The 23,078-nt window shown below is 37.6% G+C and overlaps 1 protein-coding gene and 1 long non-coding RNA gene across 2 annotated transcripts; both read right to left on the bottom strand.

Annotated features, from left to right (window-relative positions):
* Positions 1-1,997: 1,997 nt before the first annotated feature.
* LOC119191244 (acetyl-coenzyme A synthetase-like) lies at positions 1,998-16,191 on the bottom strand. The gene is given in 10 exon segments (XM_037445152.1): positions 1,998-2,235; positions 2,238-2,576; positions 3,232-3,421; positions 4,535-4,724; positions 6,552-6,685; positions 10,439-10,631; positions 10,733-10,842; positions 10,919-11,164; positions 11,229-11,424; positions 15,807-16,191. Coding segments are annotated over 10 exon segments (1,995 nt in total). The 5' UTR covers positions 16,109-16,191; the 3' UTR covers positions 1,998-2,140.
* A 2,870-nt stretch (positions 16,192-19,061) lies between these two features.
* On the bottom strand, positions 19,062-23,078 carry LOC119191245. Its single transcript, XR_005113406.1, has 2 exons — positions 22,960-23,078; positions 19,062-22,748 (listed from the first exon to the last, which is right to left on the bottom strand). It is a non-coding gene; the product is annotated as an uncharacterized LOC119191245 (long non-coding RNA).

Genomic DNA, 23,078 nt, shown 5'->3' with positions numbered 1-23,078 from the left:
AATTACGTAAGTATTAACCTAACTCATCCATGTTCACAAATAAAGAAAGCCAAAAATCGATTGACCAGATCAGAACATCTAGTAACATTTTTACTTCCGCCCTAGCTGTAACCACAGCTGCCCTACATTAAATTCAAGTCTAGCTACAGCTGTGGTACCACTAATTATAAAAAATGTTTTATGTACAATCATTAGACAATACTGTAAGTCAAAAGAGCTGGGTTTGTTTCTTCAGACCGGTGCTCTATCACTTTGTATGCTTCCGGTCCAGTGTAAGAGAATCTATACAAAGTGTTACCAGAACTGGAATTCCATTTCGTACCCGAGTCCTCGTAGTTTAGTAGTTAATATTTTGTGCTGTCACTAGACTACACTAGTAGTAGTCTATGAATGTTAATTTTAAATACCAACATATCATATCCATGTGAGTGTGCGTACCAAGTAGCATAGGCGTAGGAGGGAAGAGAGTAGGTTTGTGCTTACCCCAAAGTTGCGTGGTGTCCTTCCCCAGGATGTTGAGGCGGCTTACACTATAAACATCGACCGAAATTAATCTATGATTACAGAGGAACGGAAATATTTTTATTTAGTCTCTCCCAACATTACACTATCTACGTATGATAAATAATTATCCACCTACTCAGTTGTTTTCTTGTTTTCCAAATATTATGATCTAATAATCTCGATACCTCGAGATCGGTAGGTTCTTATTAGATGAGATTATTGCTGACTTTCAAGATCATTTAGTGAATAACTTTTCATGCATAAACACAGGGAATGTGAGTAAAATCAAATATCGTTATGCCATTTATTTAATATCATTTAATCATATCACGTTTGCTGATATGCCTGCCTTGACATAGAATCACAACAACAATTCTTACCTAATAACTATGAAGTCCAATATATTTATATTCGTATATTGATATGAGAATATTAGGCGTAAATTCGTAATTTCGTGAAGGGTGTCCAAGTTTAGACAGATAGCAAAGAAATACCAAATTCCCGTCCCACAGGATCAACAAAGACTCTTTTGAAGAACGAGTATAGAATGAATACAATGTTTCATATAATATTTTTAATATTTAATTGTGTCATTACGTAACGTATGTTTCACATTGTGCATCACAAATAAGTGTACGTACGAATAATACAACATAAGGATAGGGCACACTGACGACAGCCGAACAGAAATATTGTCGTTACATACATGATCTACCGCGAAACAACGCACATTAGATATTTTGTGCAGGCATCATTTACATACTAAATATTTCTAAACAAACATACGTCACAACCTAAATATACCCAAAAATAATGTAAATTCAATCGCTATGTCCGTCGCAATCAGATGTTCGCCACGCGCCGAGCTTCGCTGACGCCACGTGCAAAACTAATACAACTTATTCTAGCACCTACGGAACATATCAAAATAATTATAATCATACCATAAATAATATCAATCAAACTGCTACTAATAGCATAAGACAAATCGGAACCAAACACAAACACAGCTGCGATTGTATTTTCATATCGCGTCGCTAACACTAGTCAGATAGAAATGATGTCGTTGTTTAGAGTTAACGCTAACCACACAAGGAGCCCTATTACTATGGAATGACTGGTTACTCAAGGACGATAGCTGTTCCTTGGATATATTTGATTATAAGTATAATATCATTAAATGATACGCAGCGACAAACGCTAATGCAATTTCAGGTATCAGTCAGAGGACCTGTAAAACTTCCTTTAAATATGACATTACAACTACAATATTTTAGATGATATTAGTATCATCTAGCAGCTTACCTAATGCAAACACGAAGTAAAAGTCTTCGTCGCGAACTTAACTTAGATTGATCAATTGCAAAAAAACTATAAAAAAATTATATGTATCTTTATCAATACGAAGAAACAAGAACTAGGTAAATAGTATTTTCATCTTGTTTCCTTATAATTTTCTATTGAAAGGAACTGGGTCCACAATTTTATGAAATAGAAATATTACTCGTACCGCGCAGAACCCAAAATACGAACGTAGCGGACGGATGCCGTTGAAACTGGGAAACCACAAAACTGAGATGCCTTACAAGCAAATAGGAACAGAAAAACGGTACGCCTCTTGCTAACAAATAATAACTTAAGGTTTGGTATTGATGAGGTCATCAATGACCGACGGCTCGGCCAGGGTGGACGTGTCTCCGATATCACTCTCGCCCACGGCGATCTTCCTCGTATCCGCCGCATGATCTTGCCGGAGCGGGTCTTGGGCAGCCCGGGCGTGTAGTGGATCACGTCGGGGGCAGCGAACGCCCCGATCCTCTGCCGCACCCTGATCCTGAGTGAATCGGTGAGCTCAGTGGTCGCCACGGCGCCCTCGTTCAGCACCACGTAGCAGTACAGCGATTCGCCTTTCACCTCATGCGGCTGGGCGACGACCGCGGCTTCGGAGATCTTGGGGTCCTCGGTGAGAACGCTCTCCACTTCGGCAGTTGACATCAAGTGGCCGGACACGTTCAGCATGTCATCGATGCGGCCAGTCACCCACAAGAAACCGTCCTTGTCGCGCTTGGCACCTACGAAGAATACAGAAGAACGTACATCATCTTAAGAGCATTTCAAACAGATAATGAGCAAGTGTCCCCTGAGGGTATGTCAGAGTTGGTAATAAAACCTAAGTATAAAAGGGAGGACTCATTGGGAGAAGATTGGCAGTTTAACATATAGGAATACAACAGTTTCCCATAATAGGTAATGTAAATCCAGGTGCGAGCATAACCGTTCTAAACTTTAGTAATGTGTAGTTCTGCTATAAAATAATACATCGCGCTTGGCAGATTGAATGTTTTGGTCGGAGCTAAACAATTAGTTGGTCTATAAATAGCGGACGCCGGTTGTTGTCCTGCGTGCGGCAGCGTGCTTAATGAGGTTAACAGGTACACTGTTAGCAACTAATAGTTTTTAATAAAGTATTCAAACGAACTAGTGGGTCATCCGATAGAAGTGATTCCATAATATCCACACGGCTTGGTGACAATTAGGCGCAATATCACTTTCAGGGTGGAATGGGTTAGACAAGAGGTAAGGATGTTAACATTCGCGAATTATAATTGACTGAATATGGCGGCAGAAGTGCTCCTATTTTAGACAGTCCACTGGTCTTGCGGACCCGTACATGCTAAATAAAACACAGTATGGTATTACTACAATCAACATAGGTATTTCTCCTACCATCACCGGTGCAGTAATATCCAGGGAACTTGCTGAAATACACCTTCTCGAAACGGTTGTGGTCTCCATACAGCGTCCTCATGATGCCGGGCCAGGGGCGCGCGAATACTAGATAGCCTTCACCGGGGCCCTCAATCACCCTCCCTTCCTCGCTCAGAATCTTTGGCTCCACTCCGAAGAATGGGAATCCCTAGAAGTAGATATAAAGTTGTTGGTTTCCACTAATTCTTGGTCCAGACTGATATTGGCGCTCATTGCAATATCTAAAAAGATCCTACCACGGTTTCTCTCGAGTTTCAACAAATGCAATAATTTTATACCATAGAGTGTCCTCAACAAGACACTTTAATAAGTACTTTATCAGTCAACGATGAATCACTATAATATGTATACGCGTGAATTATTTGTGTTAACTACATAGCTATGACCTAAATGAGTGTACTATACGTGAAGACTAGTTTAATTATTCAAGAGTTTGTTATCGTTTTCAATCAGTGAGGAAACAACACTTGTTATCACTTAATTGGACAATTAATGATATTATATAATAGGTGGGTATGCAATTAAATAAATTGATAAAAAAAACTAACACTCATGACCCACGGAATAACACGCTTATGATCAATTAATTGTTTAGTTATTTTGATGTTATTAAATACGTTTTAAATTATTTTGAATAAAGTAATAAGAAAACATCGGCAATGGAAAAAAACACATTGCTAATTCTTGACTGACCTTTATTCAAGGTTCTGAATGGTTATATTGAGTTTACTTTGACTGTAGTACAATCTTACATTATTTCTTGTAGACACTTTAATTTATCCATAAGATTAATATTGTGCGGTACGCTACGATGATAGCGTTAATGTGGTGATTATTCCATTATAATTTCTTATAAACTTATGAATGTGTGATATGAAAAAAATAGGTAATATCATCATTATTGTCATCAGCCACATTGAGTCCACTGCTGAACATAAGCCTCCAATATAGATTTCCAGACGGACCTGTCGAAAGCGGCCTGCGTTCAGCGTGGTCCTACGAACTTTATCAAGGTAGGTGACATATTTACCTACTGTTAATTTGGTATAAAGTATTCTTCTAGATTTTTCTTCTCTTTAGGTACCATATTAAAAGCAATGGTTAAAAAACTCCGTAGATTTTTGATGGTAAAGATAGAATCTGGATATTTTTAGAGGAGACATGTGTTCAGCAGTGGACTTCACATGACTGATGATAATGATCATAAAGATGGAGTTCTGGTGATTCGTTGATCACCTAACTTCAAGATGGAGTAACTTACAGCGGCACCTGGCTTCATTGGTGTGGCGCCGGGGAGGCTGGTCAGCACGTGGCCGCCTGTCTCGGTCTGCCAGAAGGTGTCGACAATGGAGCAGCGGTCGCCGCCGACGGTGTGGTAGTACCAGAGCCAAGCCTCGGGGTTGATAGGCTCGCCAACGCTCCCCAATACGCGCAGTGTTTTCAAATCATGTCTATATGAACATTTTTATAAAACCTTTAAAATTTCCTCATTTTTTATAGCTAAGGCATCCCTATCTCTCAATATTTTCAATCGATAATAAGATCGCGTGAGACATCTTGTCGTGTCTAGTGTTGTACTATTGCAAGCTATCGATCCTGGTTTTCCAGTTATGCAGTGGGAGAGAAGAGAAGCATCCTAAACCTAGATGTCAGGGTTTGAATTATTATAGTTAAGTGTTCATCTGTGTTACCTATTCAAATTAACTATTGTTGTCTTTATTCATTTTGTCATCCCTACTCACTTTAGCTAACGGCATAATCTATTACTTTATGTTATTACTATGTACATAACATATAGAAGGTCGGCTGTGTTTGCGCGAACAGAAGGCTGAAGTAATGACACTGACCACTACTACTAGTTTACCCTTGAAGTTTCTAACGTAGGCACAAAAAGAGAACGGCTATTGTCAATTAAATATAAAAGTACAAGCAACTACAAAGTTGTTTTGTTAGTTATTTTACTACACAATGTTGGAATACATGTTCGTATTGTCTGTACTGAATATGAACACGAAATAAGCAATTTTATAGACCGTACGCGACAGAAGACGTCGCTTTACGCAGTAATGTTATTTCTTGAGGCCCTCCTGGTCGATCCATTTAACGGCAGACACTATATCATTAATACTTTTGGTAATCAAAAGCAGTTTGACTATTGCCTATCAAGGTATGGCCTATGCCTATATATCTTCTTTCACATCCTATGTCACTACAACGTGCGACCAAGATACAATTTTTCACCCATGCTTCGAAAACAATTTTGTTTATTAGCCTCCTTTCTGACATCGACCCCTTACTCCAAGGCGTCAGAAGTACGTCATATAAATAATTTAAAAATATTTAAGTATCGAAAGCATACTTTTTGCAGCCAACGCAAAATATATGGTAACAGTTCTTCATACTTACAAATTACTATCGTCGGTAACAATGTTCTAGTAATTAGAATATTACTTCCTAACTCATTGGTTCACGTCCTCCACACAGTCCGTACAACGATCAGCTCGTAAATTTGATATATATTTTTTAATAATTTAGTTTTATTATGGCAAAATTTCCCGATCCGCTGAGATGTAGAATAGGAAAATGCTTGTTAAAGATCAGGGCTCCCGCGATTAAATATAATACATAAATTATTGTTCTATGTAATAGTAGCTATCAATGCTGCATTGAGAAAATTCTGTGAGGAACCTGTCAGTGTACAGTCCCAGGTGTTCGGTATCGTTCGTATCTTACATACTATCACGTTAGGTAGGTCAAGGGTTATTGTAACACATTCACGCGACCTTCTGATGTCTGGTTATCACAAATAGTCACAGGGCAGTGATCGCGCGATCTCTTATCGCTTGGTTAATATTGCACTACCCCAGGTTTACATAAGCGGTTATTGAAACAAAGTATGGTTTTTCTTATCCGACATATGTTGACGATCGTATATACCGATAGGATTTAACTGAATTAGATCTAAATTATAACAGTTAATTTCGTATAGTTGCATCTGTTGGAACCTCTTAAAACAATAAATGAGTCGAAATTGTGATTAACTTCAAAAGAGACTACTTAGAACAACTGTGCCGTTTAAATCGATATGAATCTGTTCAGTTTACATGTCGATGAACTTGCCATGCAAACACAAGCTTCTAAAGAACTGTACGAACGTTTTTCTTAACTCCTTCCCCCGCCATAAATATCTTCTTCCTTTTCTTACTCTCCCACCTGATCTGCTAGGCCGCTGCATACCACACACAATAGCTACAAGGATTCACAGAACAAGGACTAACTTGTAGACATGTTCATCGCCGAATCGCATGAGGGCGCGCAGAGCGGTAGGCGCAGTGTAGAACTGTGTCACTGTGTATTTCTCGATGATGGACCAGTAGCGGTCATTGTCCGGGTAGAACGGGGTGCCTTCGAACTGTAAAGGAAATTTACATTTACCGCCTGCTAGACGTATAAGTATTAACCGTTTTTATAAGCACTACGAAAAAAGAAAATTTAAATATTTTATTTAGCGTAAACATATATTTAGCGCTGCCATTGCTACCGATAGTTGATAATTAACTTTAGATGGATTTTTTGGTGGATATTTTCGGTGGAGACCCGTAACTGAAAGCTGCCAAAGCTAGCTAAAGCAGTAACTGCCTAAATATAAGTTTTTGAATTACGTGAATATACCTTCACTATCAGAGGCGGTCTTAGAGGTTGGCGAGCAGAGCAACCACCCGGGGCCTCGCGTTTACAGAGGCCTTGTGCGATGCCTTAGAGGGCCTTTTACTACCTTACCGACGAAACTGTTAATACCTGGGAACTTTTTTTTCCTACCGGAGCTTCGCGTCGTTTTTCTTTGCTTTCGTCTGGGGTTTCGAGTCTTTTAAGCTGTCACTATTCGATATCATGGTCTATACAATTCGAAACAATCTACGTAATTTGATATAACATAAATTATGAGTTATTTAATATTTATGTAATACAATAACGATGACACTGGTGTCTGGAACTTGTCTCAGAACTATCGTAGAACCGTTTTGTATAGGACAAGGTCTTGAGTACAATAGAATGAGATACGGGTTATGTGACAATTCGGAAACGCCACATTATCTTTACTTAGGTACATGATATTTACAAATGTAAAGCAGTGATCACACTCGTAGAGATAAAGGACATTGGCCAGCGCACCATTTATTTTTATATTATATAAAATTTTATGTTTAGATTTATACGAACTAATATGTTTTTCGAAATAAAGGCAGCTCTCTTATTCTCTGTAACAATGTAACATGTAACGCGGTCGTGTTATGTTAACTTCATTGGCTTTAAATAGTATTCTGTATGCCAATTTCCATAGTGATAGACGTGATGAGTTATGTTACGCTCTTGTTACGAGCAGTTAATATCGTGTGTCATAGAGAATCAGGGGCCTTATTCTCTATCCCGCACGTTATTTTAATAGTGCGTAACAAGCACGTAACACAACGCATCATGTATAGAACTATAGAAATTTGGCTTACAGAATACCATTCCACGCACATTTCTCGAAGATAACATGACACGGCCGCGTTACGCGTTTACAGTATCATACAGAATAAGGGCCCAGGGCCCAGTGCTAACTGCTGTTTAGTGTTAGAATTAAACCCCCGTGTGAATTAAATATTTGGAAATCGTATCTTTGACATTTATGCATCAACGTCTTGAGTAACTATCTATTTTATATAACTTTATACGAAGGTAGATACTTATCTAATAAATATTTGTAGTACCTACATGATATATAGAGCCGTGGGAATGATTGCTTTTACCCTTCAAAATGTTGCTTTTTCCGCTATTATAAATTCATTGGAGTAAAACACTTCCGCTAAGTAGGTATACACATAATACATATATATTTTAGACCTTACCTTGGCTAACCGGTAACAATTAAGGTTGTTACCTAACGTAATATTTTTTATATTATTTTACTTGTATAAATTATTTTTTATCAAAATAACTACATTAGAAGGTTTTCTTATCAAGATGTAAAGTAACAATTATAATTAAATTTTCGTTACTATTCCAAGCAACCTCCAACCAATGATATACATCCCCCCAATATAAATTAGATTTATATGAATATTCGAATACTATTCGACATTCAACCTCTTCGGGTTCTTTAGTACTATTTGGCCAAGAACCGAACATCAAGATACTATTGGGCCGAAATCCGAATACTTGTAGACAGACGGTAATGTATTTTTCTTATAATAATCAAAGTAATCAAACATAATTGACAAAAAAAATATCAAACACACACATACTTTCTCATGGAAAGGATTGTCGTAATTAAAATTCAGAAATGGACCATTATGATGCAGTGTAATAAAAATATAATAATTTACGAAAAAATGAGCCAAACTAACTAAAGGAAGCGCACATCAAACTACAAATGTCACTTCTGGAACAGACTGCGATATTGGATCACATTCTGCGCTAACAAAGTGTTTGCTCTAGCGTTCTTTGTGAACACGGCATACAAATTTATAATAAACCGTGGGTTATGAGAACGCTCTTTAGCGGAGCTACAAAGCACTACACTAAAGGCATTATATAACAAGCAAACAAGGTAGGGGCGTACGAGTGTTGTGTAAAGCTATTTGGGGAGGGGGGGTGTTGTCTTGTAAAACTTTACAATGCGTTATAGAGACGGGTGGCGGTTTCGTACAACGCGTTACGTAACATTATTTTAATTTAAATAAAATAATAGGGAATTAAGATCTTCCAAAGTTCGCAATCCTTTTCGTTTATTATTTATAGGTCATCCCTCGATTGTATTGTACGCCATTTTTATTTTGTTCTTCCAAGTTGGCAACACTTTTTATTTGGTTCAATGATTAAAACAATAACAAAGGTATTATAGCGATTTTCCGGTAATTTGCGAAACATAATTGTGAGATTTAGATAAAAATGGTCGCTTGAGTGTTACGTAACTTTTATGAATAGGGGGGAGAGGACAGGAAAACGTTACGGCGTGCTACATGAGGAGATTGGGAGTGTCAAAATCTTTAATAATTGCGTTACGTAATATTGGAACGCCTTCCTAGCTGTATCTACATATATTACGTAACATATGCTTATAAATTGCTGTATATAAACTAATGCACACCAAATGCTATTATTTTTGTTGAAATAGGGCACCGCGTGCTGGGTAGCTCCCATTGCTGCCTGATGGCAAGCGTCTACCGCTGGCGTCTAGGCTTTTTGTTTCGTATTATACAGTTTGTGCAACTAAGATTATGAGATGAATTGATAAGAGATATGTACGCGATAGAGAATAATGCGGCTTTTTCCGTAATGTTATCTCAAATTCTTAGATTTGAGAGACATTGAAAAAGCCAAGGAAGATTATGTTGAAGATCGATTATAAAGTAAGAATTATCTTTATTTTGATAACTTTGAGCGACACACTGCGGAGATAATAATGGCCTATAGTTGTCGATTATTCGGAACTATATCTCAATCGGTTTACCTGTAAATAACAGTTTCCGACTGCATTACAATGTTTTTACTTGCGTTTTTTTTATTGTTAACATATGACTTTCATATAAAACAAATATGTGGTACATCAAAATATTTACAATCTATGTGAAAACGACATGCATAATTAAAAAATAAAACAGTGTAATTGAAAATCTTATGTGACCTATTTGATACTTGTAAAATATATCGCAGTTGTGGGTTAAATTATATTTTTAAATGTTTAATTACATGGAGGGTATGGGACCATCGATATTATAATATATGTACTACGTAAGGGACATTAATTGATAGCGGCATTGTGAGGGGTCAAATCGATTGACTATGTCAAACGTTGTGCATATAATTGTATCATATTAGATGAAATTTATATAATAAAATATAACATTATGTAATTCTACTACTCGCGTATTATAACTTTATAACTATCATATAAATATTCTGTAAGTATTAAGTGTATGGAATTAGCATACACACTCAAATCATGTTTGCTTTATTTTTGTTCTAAGTTTCAACCAACCAAACAGAGTTACAAGCGTTTGTGATTTTGCGACGGCACGTCGAAACTAACTATAAGCAAAATCGCATAAATTGCATTTTTAAACAGCGCAACAGCAAGGGGAAACTATTTTGATAAATTTTAAAACTTGTATTGACTTACCATCACGCTGGTAGCGCCGTTGGCGAGGGGCGCGTATACCACGTACGTGTGGCCAGTAATCCAACCTATGTCAGCAGTGCACCAGTAAATATCTTTCTCGCCATAATCAAAGACATAGCGGAATGTGGTAGCGGCGTATAGCATGTATCCCGCGGTGGTGTGCAGCACGCCCTTAGGCTTCCCGGTGGAACCACTGGTCATAAACATACCAACTATAATATCATTCAACAACACTACAACAACTCAACTAGTCTCCAAAAATAAAGTTAATTAGCAATAAACACGATGACATACCTTGTGTAAAGCATGAACAGCGGATCTTCAGCTCGCATCCATTCTGGAGCGCAAATGTTAGACTGGCCGTCGACGAGATCATGCCACCACACGTCTCTCTCGTCGTTCCATCTCGTACCGCACAAAGGAAGAAAGTTAGAAATATAAATAGTTGTAGTCAAGGAAAAGTATTTGAACCTAAAAGAAATTTACCAGCTGCCTGGTGTCACGAGGGATCGGGCCGCAAGGGGTGACTCTCTGGAGATGTGCGACCACCAGACACATATCCACGTTATGCTCGTATTTCAGTTTGGCCTTGTCGAGAGCTTCATCGCAGGTATTCTTCAACACCAGCAGCTTCTCACCACGCCATGTGCCGTCGACAGTGACAATGACCTTGGACTGGCAATCGGCTATGCGCTCGGCTAAAGAGTCAGCCGAAAATCCTGCGAACTAAAGACTAAGGTATTAGTAAGGAAATAACTTTAAACAATAAAAAATACGCCCAAGTATTTACCACAACAGAATGTATAATGCCCATCCTAGCGCAAGCGAGCATGCAGACGACGGTCTCGAGAATCATAGGCATGTAGATGGTGACCCTGTCGCCCTTGGTGAGGCCGCAGTCTCGGAGTCCATTGGAGAACTGGCACACAAGGTCCAGTAACTTTTTGTAGGTGATGCGGCTGTAGTCATCGGGATGGTTGCCTTCCCTGAAACAATTATAACTTTGAAGAATCTTCATAAAATGTTTGTCTAATGCTTATTTACGACAATTTTGAGTGGAATTTATTTACAAAGATATTTAGTACAGGAAATAAACACGGGACTTATAAACCTACAACACAAATCCAAGCCATGCTCCAACTATTCTCGTGACATCATATTTTAATTTCTTGTATAATAAAATTGTAGTTTGTGTTTATGTGAAATAGAGTAATTACTGTCATATGTTAAGGATTTCGTTGTCGCTGTTCTCAGGGTAACTTGATTAAATCTTATATCGAGCAGATCTGGCCGTGGTTGTCGAACTCAATGTCCCTGTCCCTGTATCGCTAAATTTAGATTTAGTCACAATTTAGTTCCTATGTCGTTAAATGTGAAGTGTCATGAGAACAATTATTGATTAACAGTTAGATATTAGAGGGAAGTTATTTTATTGGTTTTAATTTATGAGCCTATAGTATATTAGAGTCGTGTACAAAAACTTTGTTTATAATTATTTTCCTCAAAACTTAATTATGTCTTCTTTTAGTGGATCGTTTTTATCTTATCAATTGTTTTAATAATCAAGCTTATTTTTGGTTTTGATCAAACAGATTTAGTTTAGTCTTTTTATTAGTGAAACAAAACAATAAAATCATTTATAACGTTTATAACGTTTTATCTAAAACCGTTAAGCTCCAAAACGACGCAATGTGTTTGCACCGGCGCATTACATCGAGACTTCCAATTGCAAAATCGATTCTGCGCGGGATGCAGCGCTTGTTATAAATCTAGACCGTTGGTAGGTTTTAAGCACCCTCGACTGTGATTCGCTGCTTAATTGGAAGGGTCGCAACCCTCAGATACATTTCATATTCCCCCCTTATCATCCAAATGTTTTATGTCCCAATTTTCATTAAATAGAATCGTCGTATATCATTATTTCTGTTCCCATATCGAAAATGAAACTAAGTTCAAAGAAGAAATTGATATGAAACTGTTTTTAAACAATCTAATTAAATTGTCAATTGCTAAATTAATTATGACATGGTTGGTTAGGTAAGTTCGGTTATGACAAATGATGGAGGTAATATTCAACAATACATTTAGCAAGGACTGTCACATAGTCCATATATAAGAGAGAGGAAGGAAATACTTAAGGTACCGAGGTAAGAAATAAACATAGATGATGACCTAGTTATGTTCCGCTGATACTTCACCTTGTAAAAGGTTAACCACTTCGTTCTCAAAACTCGCAGTTACGTTATTTCAAACCATGGTATTGTTATGAAATTCGTTACATTTTGAGATAAAAAAAAATAATTGTAGAGTAAAAAAAATTACAAAATAAAATTCAGCAATACAAAGCGAATTACGCCATGAAGCTATATAGTTCATTGACTTGCGGCTTTTTTGTTAGTCGTATTCCGCCGATAGTTCATGCCGTTAGTTCAACTCAAGTAACTATTTTATAGAGCACCGTTTTACATACTATGTATTTGTATTTAAATTTGAAAATCAAATCCAGTGAATGTAGAACATTGTGACGTCAACTTGTTGATTGGATCAAATGCCTTGCATTTGTCAAATGGCGAACTAAAGAAATTGTGATTGAATCCTGCTTTTCATGCATTGTCGTGTTAAGGCGCCAACAAAGGCATCTACGCATAAAGAGGATGTGAATTGTGTTGGACTATGCCTTTATTCAGTGAACTCAATGCAGAGATCCCCGGCTGCACTGCGAATTATCCGCTTTATTGATTTTAGTTTCATCTCAGTGCGCCGGTGCGCGTTTCGCCCGCTGGCCACCACCCAGCACCAAGGCTTCCGCCCCCTCAGTATGTACAGCATACAACATTTATGTCCATAACTGAAAACGTTATCGTCTGATCGCCGGCAATTTATTCCACTTATTTGATATGCAACCTTGTTGGAATGACCTTAGAGGTTGAATTGTTGGTATTAATTATTATTACAGTGCAACACCTTCACCATATGTTGAGGAGGTTTGGGTAATTGATAAAGAGGTAAACGATTTGTAGCGCACGTCGCTATGGGAGATCAAAATGTCAGCTATAGATATGTGAAGAACCTATGATCGTAGTCCAGTGATAACGTTAAGCCAATGAGATGGAAACAGACTTATCAGATTTCCTAAGGTAGAGCTTTCGTAACATAAAAACTACGTTTAAAACAAGGAAAGGCTTCTTTCAATGTCGAAGATCAAGGTTCGCTCTTGGTCGTGGTGCGTAACCTGACAATAGTTTTAATAGATAGATTTTATTTCCGAAGTAATATTTAGTTTTATTTCCGAGTACCGACTGTGTACGTGCGAGGTCTCAATTTCCTTTACTTTCTGCCATATTTGTTTATAAAATTATTGAAATAATTGACTTCTAGTTAGAACATTATAGTTGTTGAATGCTAATGATGCAATAGAAGGTGTTTGGGTGTCGCCGCCCGCTGCCTCCCGCTTGGGTTACGTAGTCATGGAGACAAAGCTCTATCCCAACCCCGCTTGACAACCCAATGCATATAACGGAAAATCAATAGGCTGAGCGTTACAGCGGCTGTCTCCCACGCCCGCCTGACTGTCGATATCGAACGCCAAAAAATTGTATGCTATACCGCATTAGTGTATTTACAAATAAATGCGAATTAATATCGCAAAGCCTGTACCAAAGATGCTCAACTAATGTGCATAAGATTATGATTTATATTTCATTTTACGTAGAGATATCGTTTGATGTTGTTTGCATAAAAAATATATATTTTTTTTATTGTTTTGAATCGAGCCGAGCTTGCCGTTCGCTGATGGTAAACGATACGACCGCCCATAAACAGTAGACACACCATCCAATGCCTTGAATTACAAAGTATTGTTTGGCAATCATCTGGCTACAATGTCCTTCAAACCGGAACACAACAGTGACTACACACTGCTGCTTGGCGACAGAAATAGACATTGCAGTGGTATGTACCCAGGGCGACTCCCACATATGAGACCTACCACCAACTTCCTAGTTTGTTTATACTTTAAAGATTGAACTGTAATATACCTAGACGTTTTTAATTGGAGCTATTAAGATACAGTTTTCTGACGAAAGCGGTGTGAAATACATGGTTTCCCCTCGGCTTCGTACGAAGGAAATATGAATAATTCGGCTCTACAAGTAATTTCACACGGGATTTTCTGAAATATTTTCAATGTCCTATCCGAACCGTAAATATTTGGCAAAAGGTAGACGAGCTATAATAAAATTTGACACAAGTACCGCGCGCAATTTGTATAATTTTATATAAATTTGTTGTTTATGCCAGTATATGTAATATGGCGTATCTTTATGTAACGTTGAATTAGCGTTATCTGATAGATCAGTTTCTGTTACACGAACTGAGATCATTTTACAAAAGAGTAACGTCGGCCCGCAATATGATTCAGTTGTTAGGCAAATACACGTGATAAGATATCTACTGCAAATTGTACAACCGTATAAATTAACTGTTCATTAAGGACAATGGTGCCTTATGTTAATGGTTAATGATAATAAGTAATTTGTTTTCTTGCCCGTTTGGGATTAAGTATCCCGGGCTATAGACGAAGGAACCTCAAAAATTCGCATAGTGGATGGATTAGATCTGGTTGGTACTGTAAGTTCTCCCAAACCTCGCCCATTTCCGTACAGTCGAATATACGATGCACCTACACATATACTGCATCTCCCTGTACCCCACTCATATCTCCCTTTCGCCCCGCAGTTCCCCCTGCAACAGAGTCATCCCCTAGTGTTTATCCCCGAGCTGCGGCGTCGGCTTTGATTTCAGACTCCCGATTCCACCCAGTCTGCCCGCCCTGCTCCCTGCCGGAGGGTGCGCTAACTCCCTGTTAACCCCTTCCCTTGCCCTCAGGCTAAAATAAGTTTCCCACCCTGAGCTTCTGGGCATCATTTATAGCGATCACTCGATATAGGTAAATTCAGTATGCAAATAAAATACTTAAAAAATATACCTAACTATTTAAAAGTATTAAATAATATACTTTAAAATCAATATTAAAAAAATACTACAAGTTTTAATATTATGTACACTAAATTTAGATTAAAAAATACTGTGTAAACTATTCGTTAACTATGAATGCGGCATCCAAACAAAATATAAATGTTCGTCCCGGCAATTTCAATGTTTCAAACCAAAAAGCACGGAAATTAAATATTCACGAGAATTCGCCTCGCAACAACAATATGGTAATTAAAATGCAATGCTTACATAATGAAAGACAGTTTAGTTCATTTGTGTGCCAATTGGAAAAATCAACAAGCCCGCGCGTCGTCTCAGTAGTGCATTCGCCGAGCTGTTCATTGAGAAGCAATTGCCAAAATGTATCACTTACCAGTAGAACGCCACTTTGTCTCCGTTGCCGTTCCTCACGTTACGGTCCAGCAGGTTGAAGCAAACGTTTGTCTCGGAGCCATCCAAACAATTGACGAAAATCTTTCCTTTCCTCACATCAAAGTTGTACGTCAAAAAATTTCCTTCTTTAGGCGCAACATTCCAGTAAAATTCCTGGACTATATCTGACCAAAACTTTTCCGGATCATTAAGTGACTTCTTATATAAGTCTTTATACTTTTCCATCGACGGTATATGGGAATTTTCGACCACATAGTCGGACGGGTGATAAATGTCCGACATGGCGAACGGGTGCCTTGTCGCAAGCGAGAGCAAACGGTGTACCTTGAAGCAGTTCTGCGCGCCGACTGAGCAGGGCCGGTGGCTGGTGTGCGCCGGCAAGCGGCGCGACTATCGATCGCGCGTCGCGAGATGACGCACGCATGAACCGCGCGTGCGCCCGCCGCGCTGCGGCCGACGCCCGACACCCGCCCACCGCTAGCGTTCCCGGCTTCAGCCGCTTTTTCCTAATTTGCCTCACGATGATAGCTGTTTTTCAGTATTTAGGACTGATTTGTTAAGTATATTTTACTCTACGAATTTATTTGAGAATTAAAACATCCTGTAATAAAAGCCTTTAGCCTATTGTTAGATATATCCTAAATATTATATGCATACTTAATTTTTGGAGTTCGGTACCTCAAAAGGAACTCTCATAGGATCACTTTGTGGTCCGTCCGTCTATGTCGTTCTCCACTTCTGCTTATGTCGCATATTTTAAAATTGTGTTTTCGCAAGAGAATCGAAGCCTGTAGGCTTCTACCCATGGACCTAGAATCTTGAAACTTGGCATAAAGCAATGTCTTACAGCACATATGAAGGAATATAAGTATATAAAAATCGTAAATATATTAAGTACTTATATATTTAAATATCTTACCTACAAGTTTGTACGGAACCCTTGCTGCGCAAGTCCAACTCGTAATCCTTTTTTTTTTTAAATACATAAGCACTTACTTAATGACAATTTGTAGAGGCGAGTGAGGGAGGAACATTTAAATACTTTTCAAACTGTATATTATTGTAATCGAAGTTTCATTTCAACCAAGTTAGAATGAATTTCGATTGAAATCGGATACCAAAATTTACAAATGCCAAGGTAATTATGTTTTGGTTTTTCACGACCAAACTACTGCAACGATTATTATAAGAATGTAGGCCAACCATAAGAAAAAAAAACAGGCGATTTATATCTTAATAAAAATATAGCTACCTAGATACACCTCTGCACCCAGGTGCGTTATCCTAGGAAAGACTTTGGTGTGCAACATAGATACTTATAGACCACTACTTAAAGTAATTAATATGATTATAAATATTTTTTACGCTGGAAAATATATTTTCACTACTGCCACAGGTGTTGTGCAATTTGATATGGAAAAAACATTGGTTATGCTCTGATACCTACAGCCAAAACCGCCGGGGTAGAATGATCGATATTAATGCATTGTTTTTTCCACGGGCTTAGCATCTTATAAATGGATACTCCTTACTGATACCGTACAGAAACCCCTAATATGTGATGTAGACTGTGCTAGAAGACAGTTGTATCGTAATACAACTAAACACCGACGCAGCCTACGATTGTCTGTTATCTCAAGCCGCCGTATTTTTAATTCATTCATTATTACGGGCGAATCGATATCCGGGCAACACGTGTCATTCAGTTGTACATAAAACAGTCGTGTAAATATCACTATACTAGCGACTACACCGCGTGGCCATGCTGTGTCGAGGACAGGGGTCGCCACGTCGATGACCCAAAGTGGAGACAGGAGATTTATGTCATAGTACGTGATACTGTCCTTCGCCTATACGTGTAGCGGCTATCATGTATCAATTAATTTGTACTATTATAATGACTAATAAGGTAGGTAGGTACGGTTTTGGGTTCAGTATGAACACTTCTCAACCTATTAAACGCGTATATGAGGGCGTGTACTTTTTATTTTTTTTTATAATATAGGACGAGTAAGTAAGTATGTGTCAATCTAATGTTACGGAATTTCGGGCGACCATAAACACCCCTAAGTACTCATTCAACTTATACTTAGGAAGAAAACAGGAACATTTGGGAGTGGATCGGTGTGCTAGGGACTTCGTAAATCTCACTCACGGGCCAAGGCTCATCATGAGGAAGATGCAGGATTACTTATGCTGATTCATCATAACTACTAACTTTTTGACCGGGCTGGGAACTATCATGCTGTAAGCAAATATTATCCCAACTACATAGTTCTACCATCAAAATTAAAAATGATTCCATCTGTCGCGTAAAGTATAAACCATGAGAGTCGAGGCGATGAATATTTTTTTAAATTCTGTGCTGTCATCACCCCATATAATTGTCACTGCACTGTTCCTAGTCTATTGCCATCCTATTGACTGTTTACCGCCCGGTCTCGAGTTATGCAAATTTTTGTATAGGTTTTCTAACACCACTTGGATTGTGTTGACAAGTTAACATATCACAGGCGGCGAGTTATGCAAAAACGTAAATAGTTTTTGCAATACTAAGGAAAGGCATCTTTCCATATAAATTGGAGTGGGCTAAAGGGCAGAAGGAACAATAATTATCACAGCATCTTTGCTGTTTATCTGTTCAGCTTTGATCAGGGTCGAATATTATTCCCATTTAAGACTTTCCACGTGAACTCACGAACAAAAGCCAATACATATTATGTTTTATGCAACAAACTGTCGTGTTGTAAATTAACATCGCCCGTTGAAAACAAATTAAAATAACAATAGCGATCACCGACTGAAATAGGTAAGTTCGTTAGGTATTTTGTGATGAATATTAATACTTAATGTCCGTAAAACCACGCGACCATTTACGTAAAATAATTCATAATTAACGGATTCATTTCATTTATTTCGCTATTATAATACTTATTGATTGGGTTGCTTTAAGGTGCCGTTCAAGTATTACGTAACGTAATTCGGGTGTCTTGTAAAACGTTACGATGCGTTACAAGGGCGGGAGGGTGTTTTCGTACAAAGCGTATGTAACATTGTTTTTTTTTATTTTAAAACAATATCAAAGATATTTTAGCGACTTTCCGGTATTTTACGTAAAATAATTGTGAATACTACAAAAAAATTACTTTAGTTACATAACTTCGGCGGTGGCGTATAGGAAAAATTGCGTTACGTAATACTTGAACGGCCTCTAACCACGAAATAAAACTTCACAATGTGTACAACAATTTTATTAATCGCCATTGCGTTCATAGAATCGTCCAAATTATCAACTAAGTATATAATTAGTCAAAGAAATAACCAATTAACAACATACGTCAAATAATATCATAAATACAAATTTTATTATAGTTCATCCTCCGCGGGATCAGAAGGTCTCACGTTATTCATCACACACAAGTTGTAGATTTGGACGATACGTCTAATGTATTCAGTAGCCAGTGTCAGATATGTAAACACATAACTACTCACTTTTAAATACCTTGGTACCTTTCTTCAATTTATTTTATAATCATTATCAGTCTCACTTATAAACTTGTTTTAGCCTTAAGATGGTTAAGAATTGCTTAACTAGCTGTCAAAAACATCACCGGTTCTTATTTTGAACTTTATTAAGAGGCAAGATGGCGGATTTTGACTTCCAGCTGATTGAGTAAATTTGTCTTTTAATTAACGCATAGCTTTGCGATTTTTTTATAAGTAAGACTGTACATCTGTAACTTTGTAGTTTATAAAGGTTGTAGGATAAATTACCACGGCATTATACCTAATAATCCAGAGGTAGATTGCACACGTAAACTGAAGAATGGAAATTGGCTGAATTGGGACGATTGGACTACACTTAAATGTCAAATATTACGAGTCTTTTTTGCTGGTACTTTATTTTTTTAATATAGGAGGGCAATGAAAATACTTGTTTCAATACGTTAATTGTTTTACATGACACATGTTGCCTTAAGGGGTAACCGCCCGTTGCTTTACGCTCTATGAAGGCCTCGCGCTTACATGAGGGTCCTTGCACGGTTGACTTAGCAGAAACCCTATTTTTAGGTAACTACAGCTTAAAATCGGGGACTTTTTTCTTGGGGTAGCTAGGGCTACTACAACGTTTAATGTCCAAAATGTGTATGTGTGCGTGCAGCACACCCTTGTCCTTTAATTTTTTCGAGTATGACATATCTACACTTTTTTGATTAATTAAGGACCTCCTTCACAAACTTCAAGTATAATTTTTTTACAGTTGTATTAAATAACAAATGTAGATAGCAGTCATTTTATAACTATTTATTTGGGAGCATAAATTAGAGTGTGGCTTAGTTATTTGGTCGGATTATACATTTGTACAATAAACATAAATGTGTGGATAATTGTTTACATTCCTTAACCTGTTGTTGAATACACTACACGTCAACATTCAAGTGTTATAAAACTAGATTCACAGCACAGTTTTGCTATTAAGTGTACGTGTAGGTGGAAATATTCACTTCTGTGTTACATATACATTTTTTTTTGCTAAACGTGTTCCGTATTCTTAGTTTATAACACAGACTAAACTAAGATATGCTGATGCAGCAACTGTGCGGAGTTTTGTTTAAATACAATAAATATGAAAAACTACATTAGATTCACCATTGTCTCACAATCATTGATAAATTATTTTGACAAAAAATATTGTTACGTCTATGGACGCCACTGGAACGCACATAAAATTCTCCACTACACTATTTGAAGTTTATAATATAAATGTCTGTAAAAAATGTTCACAAGCTAAATGACCTCTGTGCTAAATGAATTAAATGGGAATGTCAATGAAACAATACAAATCTCCATAATTAAAACTTAAGTAATATATTATGTAGTTTATAATATATTATATTAATGCCTTATTTCGTTGATATAAAATAAATAACTTATTCTTGAATGAAGTGTTTTTAGGCCGTTGTTACTTTCATGTATTTGTAATGGAAATAAAATTACGTTCGGAAACTACAAACAATATTTTTTAAAACAAAATTTTTCTATTTATATCAGTCCCAAGCTTAGGTTTCAGTGGCGCCATCTACATACAAAATATTCATGATTTTCACCATTCAATTCATTAACATTAGAATAAAAGGCCGGCTTGTTCCATACCTAAGTATATTTAACAGTCTTACGCCTGGCATACTACCGGACTTATTAACTCTAAAAAACATGGCTAAAGCCGCAGTTAGGGTTACCACACGTCCAAATTAGCATGGGCATCGCGTTTACACACAATTCCTTCGTCTTATAATATTCAAACATACAGAATGTAAGTACTAAAGTACGTGTAATGAGACCTTACGAAAATGTTAAGTCTCTCTGTTATTTATCATTGTATTTTATCTTATATTTTTATGTATTCCATATGGACTATTATGTGCTAAAATACATACTTTATAAAAAAAAACCTTTCATAAACCAATACAATCCTATCTAAAATATAGCAATATAAAATTGCCCATCACGCTTGGCAACCCTACATTAAACTAGTTTAATCCAGATAAACTATTATTTAAATAAATTGAAGACTAACACAGCACTTGAATGATAAGTCGACTACCGTTTGTTACTAAATTACATAGTTTGAACAAGTACGAAAGTTCAAAATTATCTGGGGTTGGCAACCTCAGCAATCAGTAGGGCTGTATGCATTTCGGGTAATGGATGAGTGATACGGGCGCGTTCGATGTCACCGAACATTTGATGCGCAACATTCGACTAAAATTCTGCAACATGGTACACATGTTCGCAACGTTTCCATACCTTTCGATTGGTATTAAACATAAAACGAACGTAAATTTAAAGTGTGTTAATACACCCTGGTACCATATCAAATGCAATAAACAATTTATGAATATTTGATTACAGTTATAATGCTATGATTGCTTCTAATTGCTGTGGCCAGTTATATCGAAAAAAAATAATTATAAACAGTATCAAAATTACCGTTCATCACCGTTAAGTACGCGACTTTGAAACTTGTATTCTGCACTAAAGTTTGTAAATAATATCTAACAGAATTGTATGTTAATTGTAAAAATCACAAATTTATTTACATCGTGTCGTATAAAGCTTTAGTCACACCCGTGCAGTGATCGCGACGTGACTATACGTTCTCAGCAAAAATATTGGTGCATGTATTTAAAATGAACGTCATAATACGTCCAACAATGGAGCTCCGATGCCGGGCCACACTAAAGTTAATGTTAATACTTATTATCAAATTAAATGAGGAATGCAAATATCGTAATAAAACGAAATCAAATCATTAATGCCACGTCAAATATTAAATAATATGTCTAATCTAATCAAATATCTAAATATGTCAAATCAATTATCAGGTGCTCATCCATTGATACGATAATTTCAATGTCATTAGTCGTTAGTGTGACACCAGCATGAAAATACAGTCCCGCCACCAACGACGCTGCTCAGATGTGCTAAGCTTCAAACAACTTCCGCACTGTACAACTGTCACTTGATTGAAATATAGCACTTGATGCTACGAAGTCTTGAGTATCCTTGGACCACATCATCATCATCGGAACTAATCATCACTATCATTTACTTTGGCCCCGTAAATACTTTAATTTTTTATGTCGCCGACGACACCGTCAGCCGTGGTTTTTGGTCCTGCAAAACTTTGCCTTGTGCTAGGTGGCGAGTGCCATCAGACGTCGCCTGCGGATCTTACGCGCGAACCTCTTCCATAAGGCGGTAGTGCAGTACACCACTACTACAATGAGAAGTAGCGTGATGGCGCGGCTGGTGAGCGTCGGCGCAGAGTGCTCCGGCCCTGGATGCGACCTCGCGGGCGCCGCCCCTGCACCCCGCCATGCCCTCGGCGCCGGCTCTGTTCCTTCTAAATCTGGCGCACCTGGAACAATTTGTTGTTAATAGTTTTAATGGATACCGTTTTACTATATAATAAAATTAAAAAAGCAATTCTGTAAAAAGTTAGTAAACCAGTCGTAAAATATTAATTTGTTAAAAGAACACAAATAATATCTATAAAAATAAAGATAAAAAAACGATTAAGACTTTCCAATATTGATGTTAGAATGATACGCAAAATAAACCATATTTACCTATGCTCTTAGGGTCGGTGGGCTGGTGCCGTGGCGCGAGGGTCCGGGCGGCTGGCGCGGCGTGCACCGGGTGGGGGGTCAGGGGCACCGGCCTTACGCACTCGGGCACGGGCCTGGGC

This window comes from Manduca sexta, unplaced genomic scaffold, assembly GCF_014839805.1.
Source record: "Manduca sexta isolate Smith_Timp_Sample1 unplaced genomic scaffold, JHU_Msex_v1.0 HiC_scaffold_125, whole genome shotgun sequence".
Classification (NCBI taxonomy): domain Eukaryota; kingdom Metazoa; phylum Arthropoda; class Insecta; order Lepidoptera; family Sphingidae; genus Manduca; species Manduca sexta.
The sequence above is the reverse complement of the archived record's forward strand: the minus strand, read 5'-3'. Positions and strand labels throughout refer to the sequence as shown.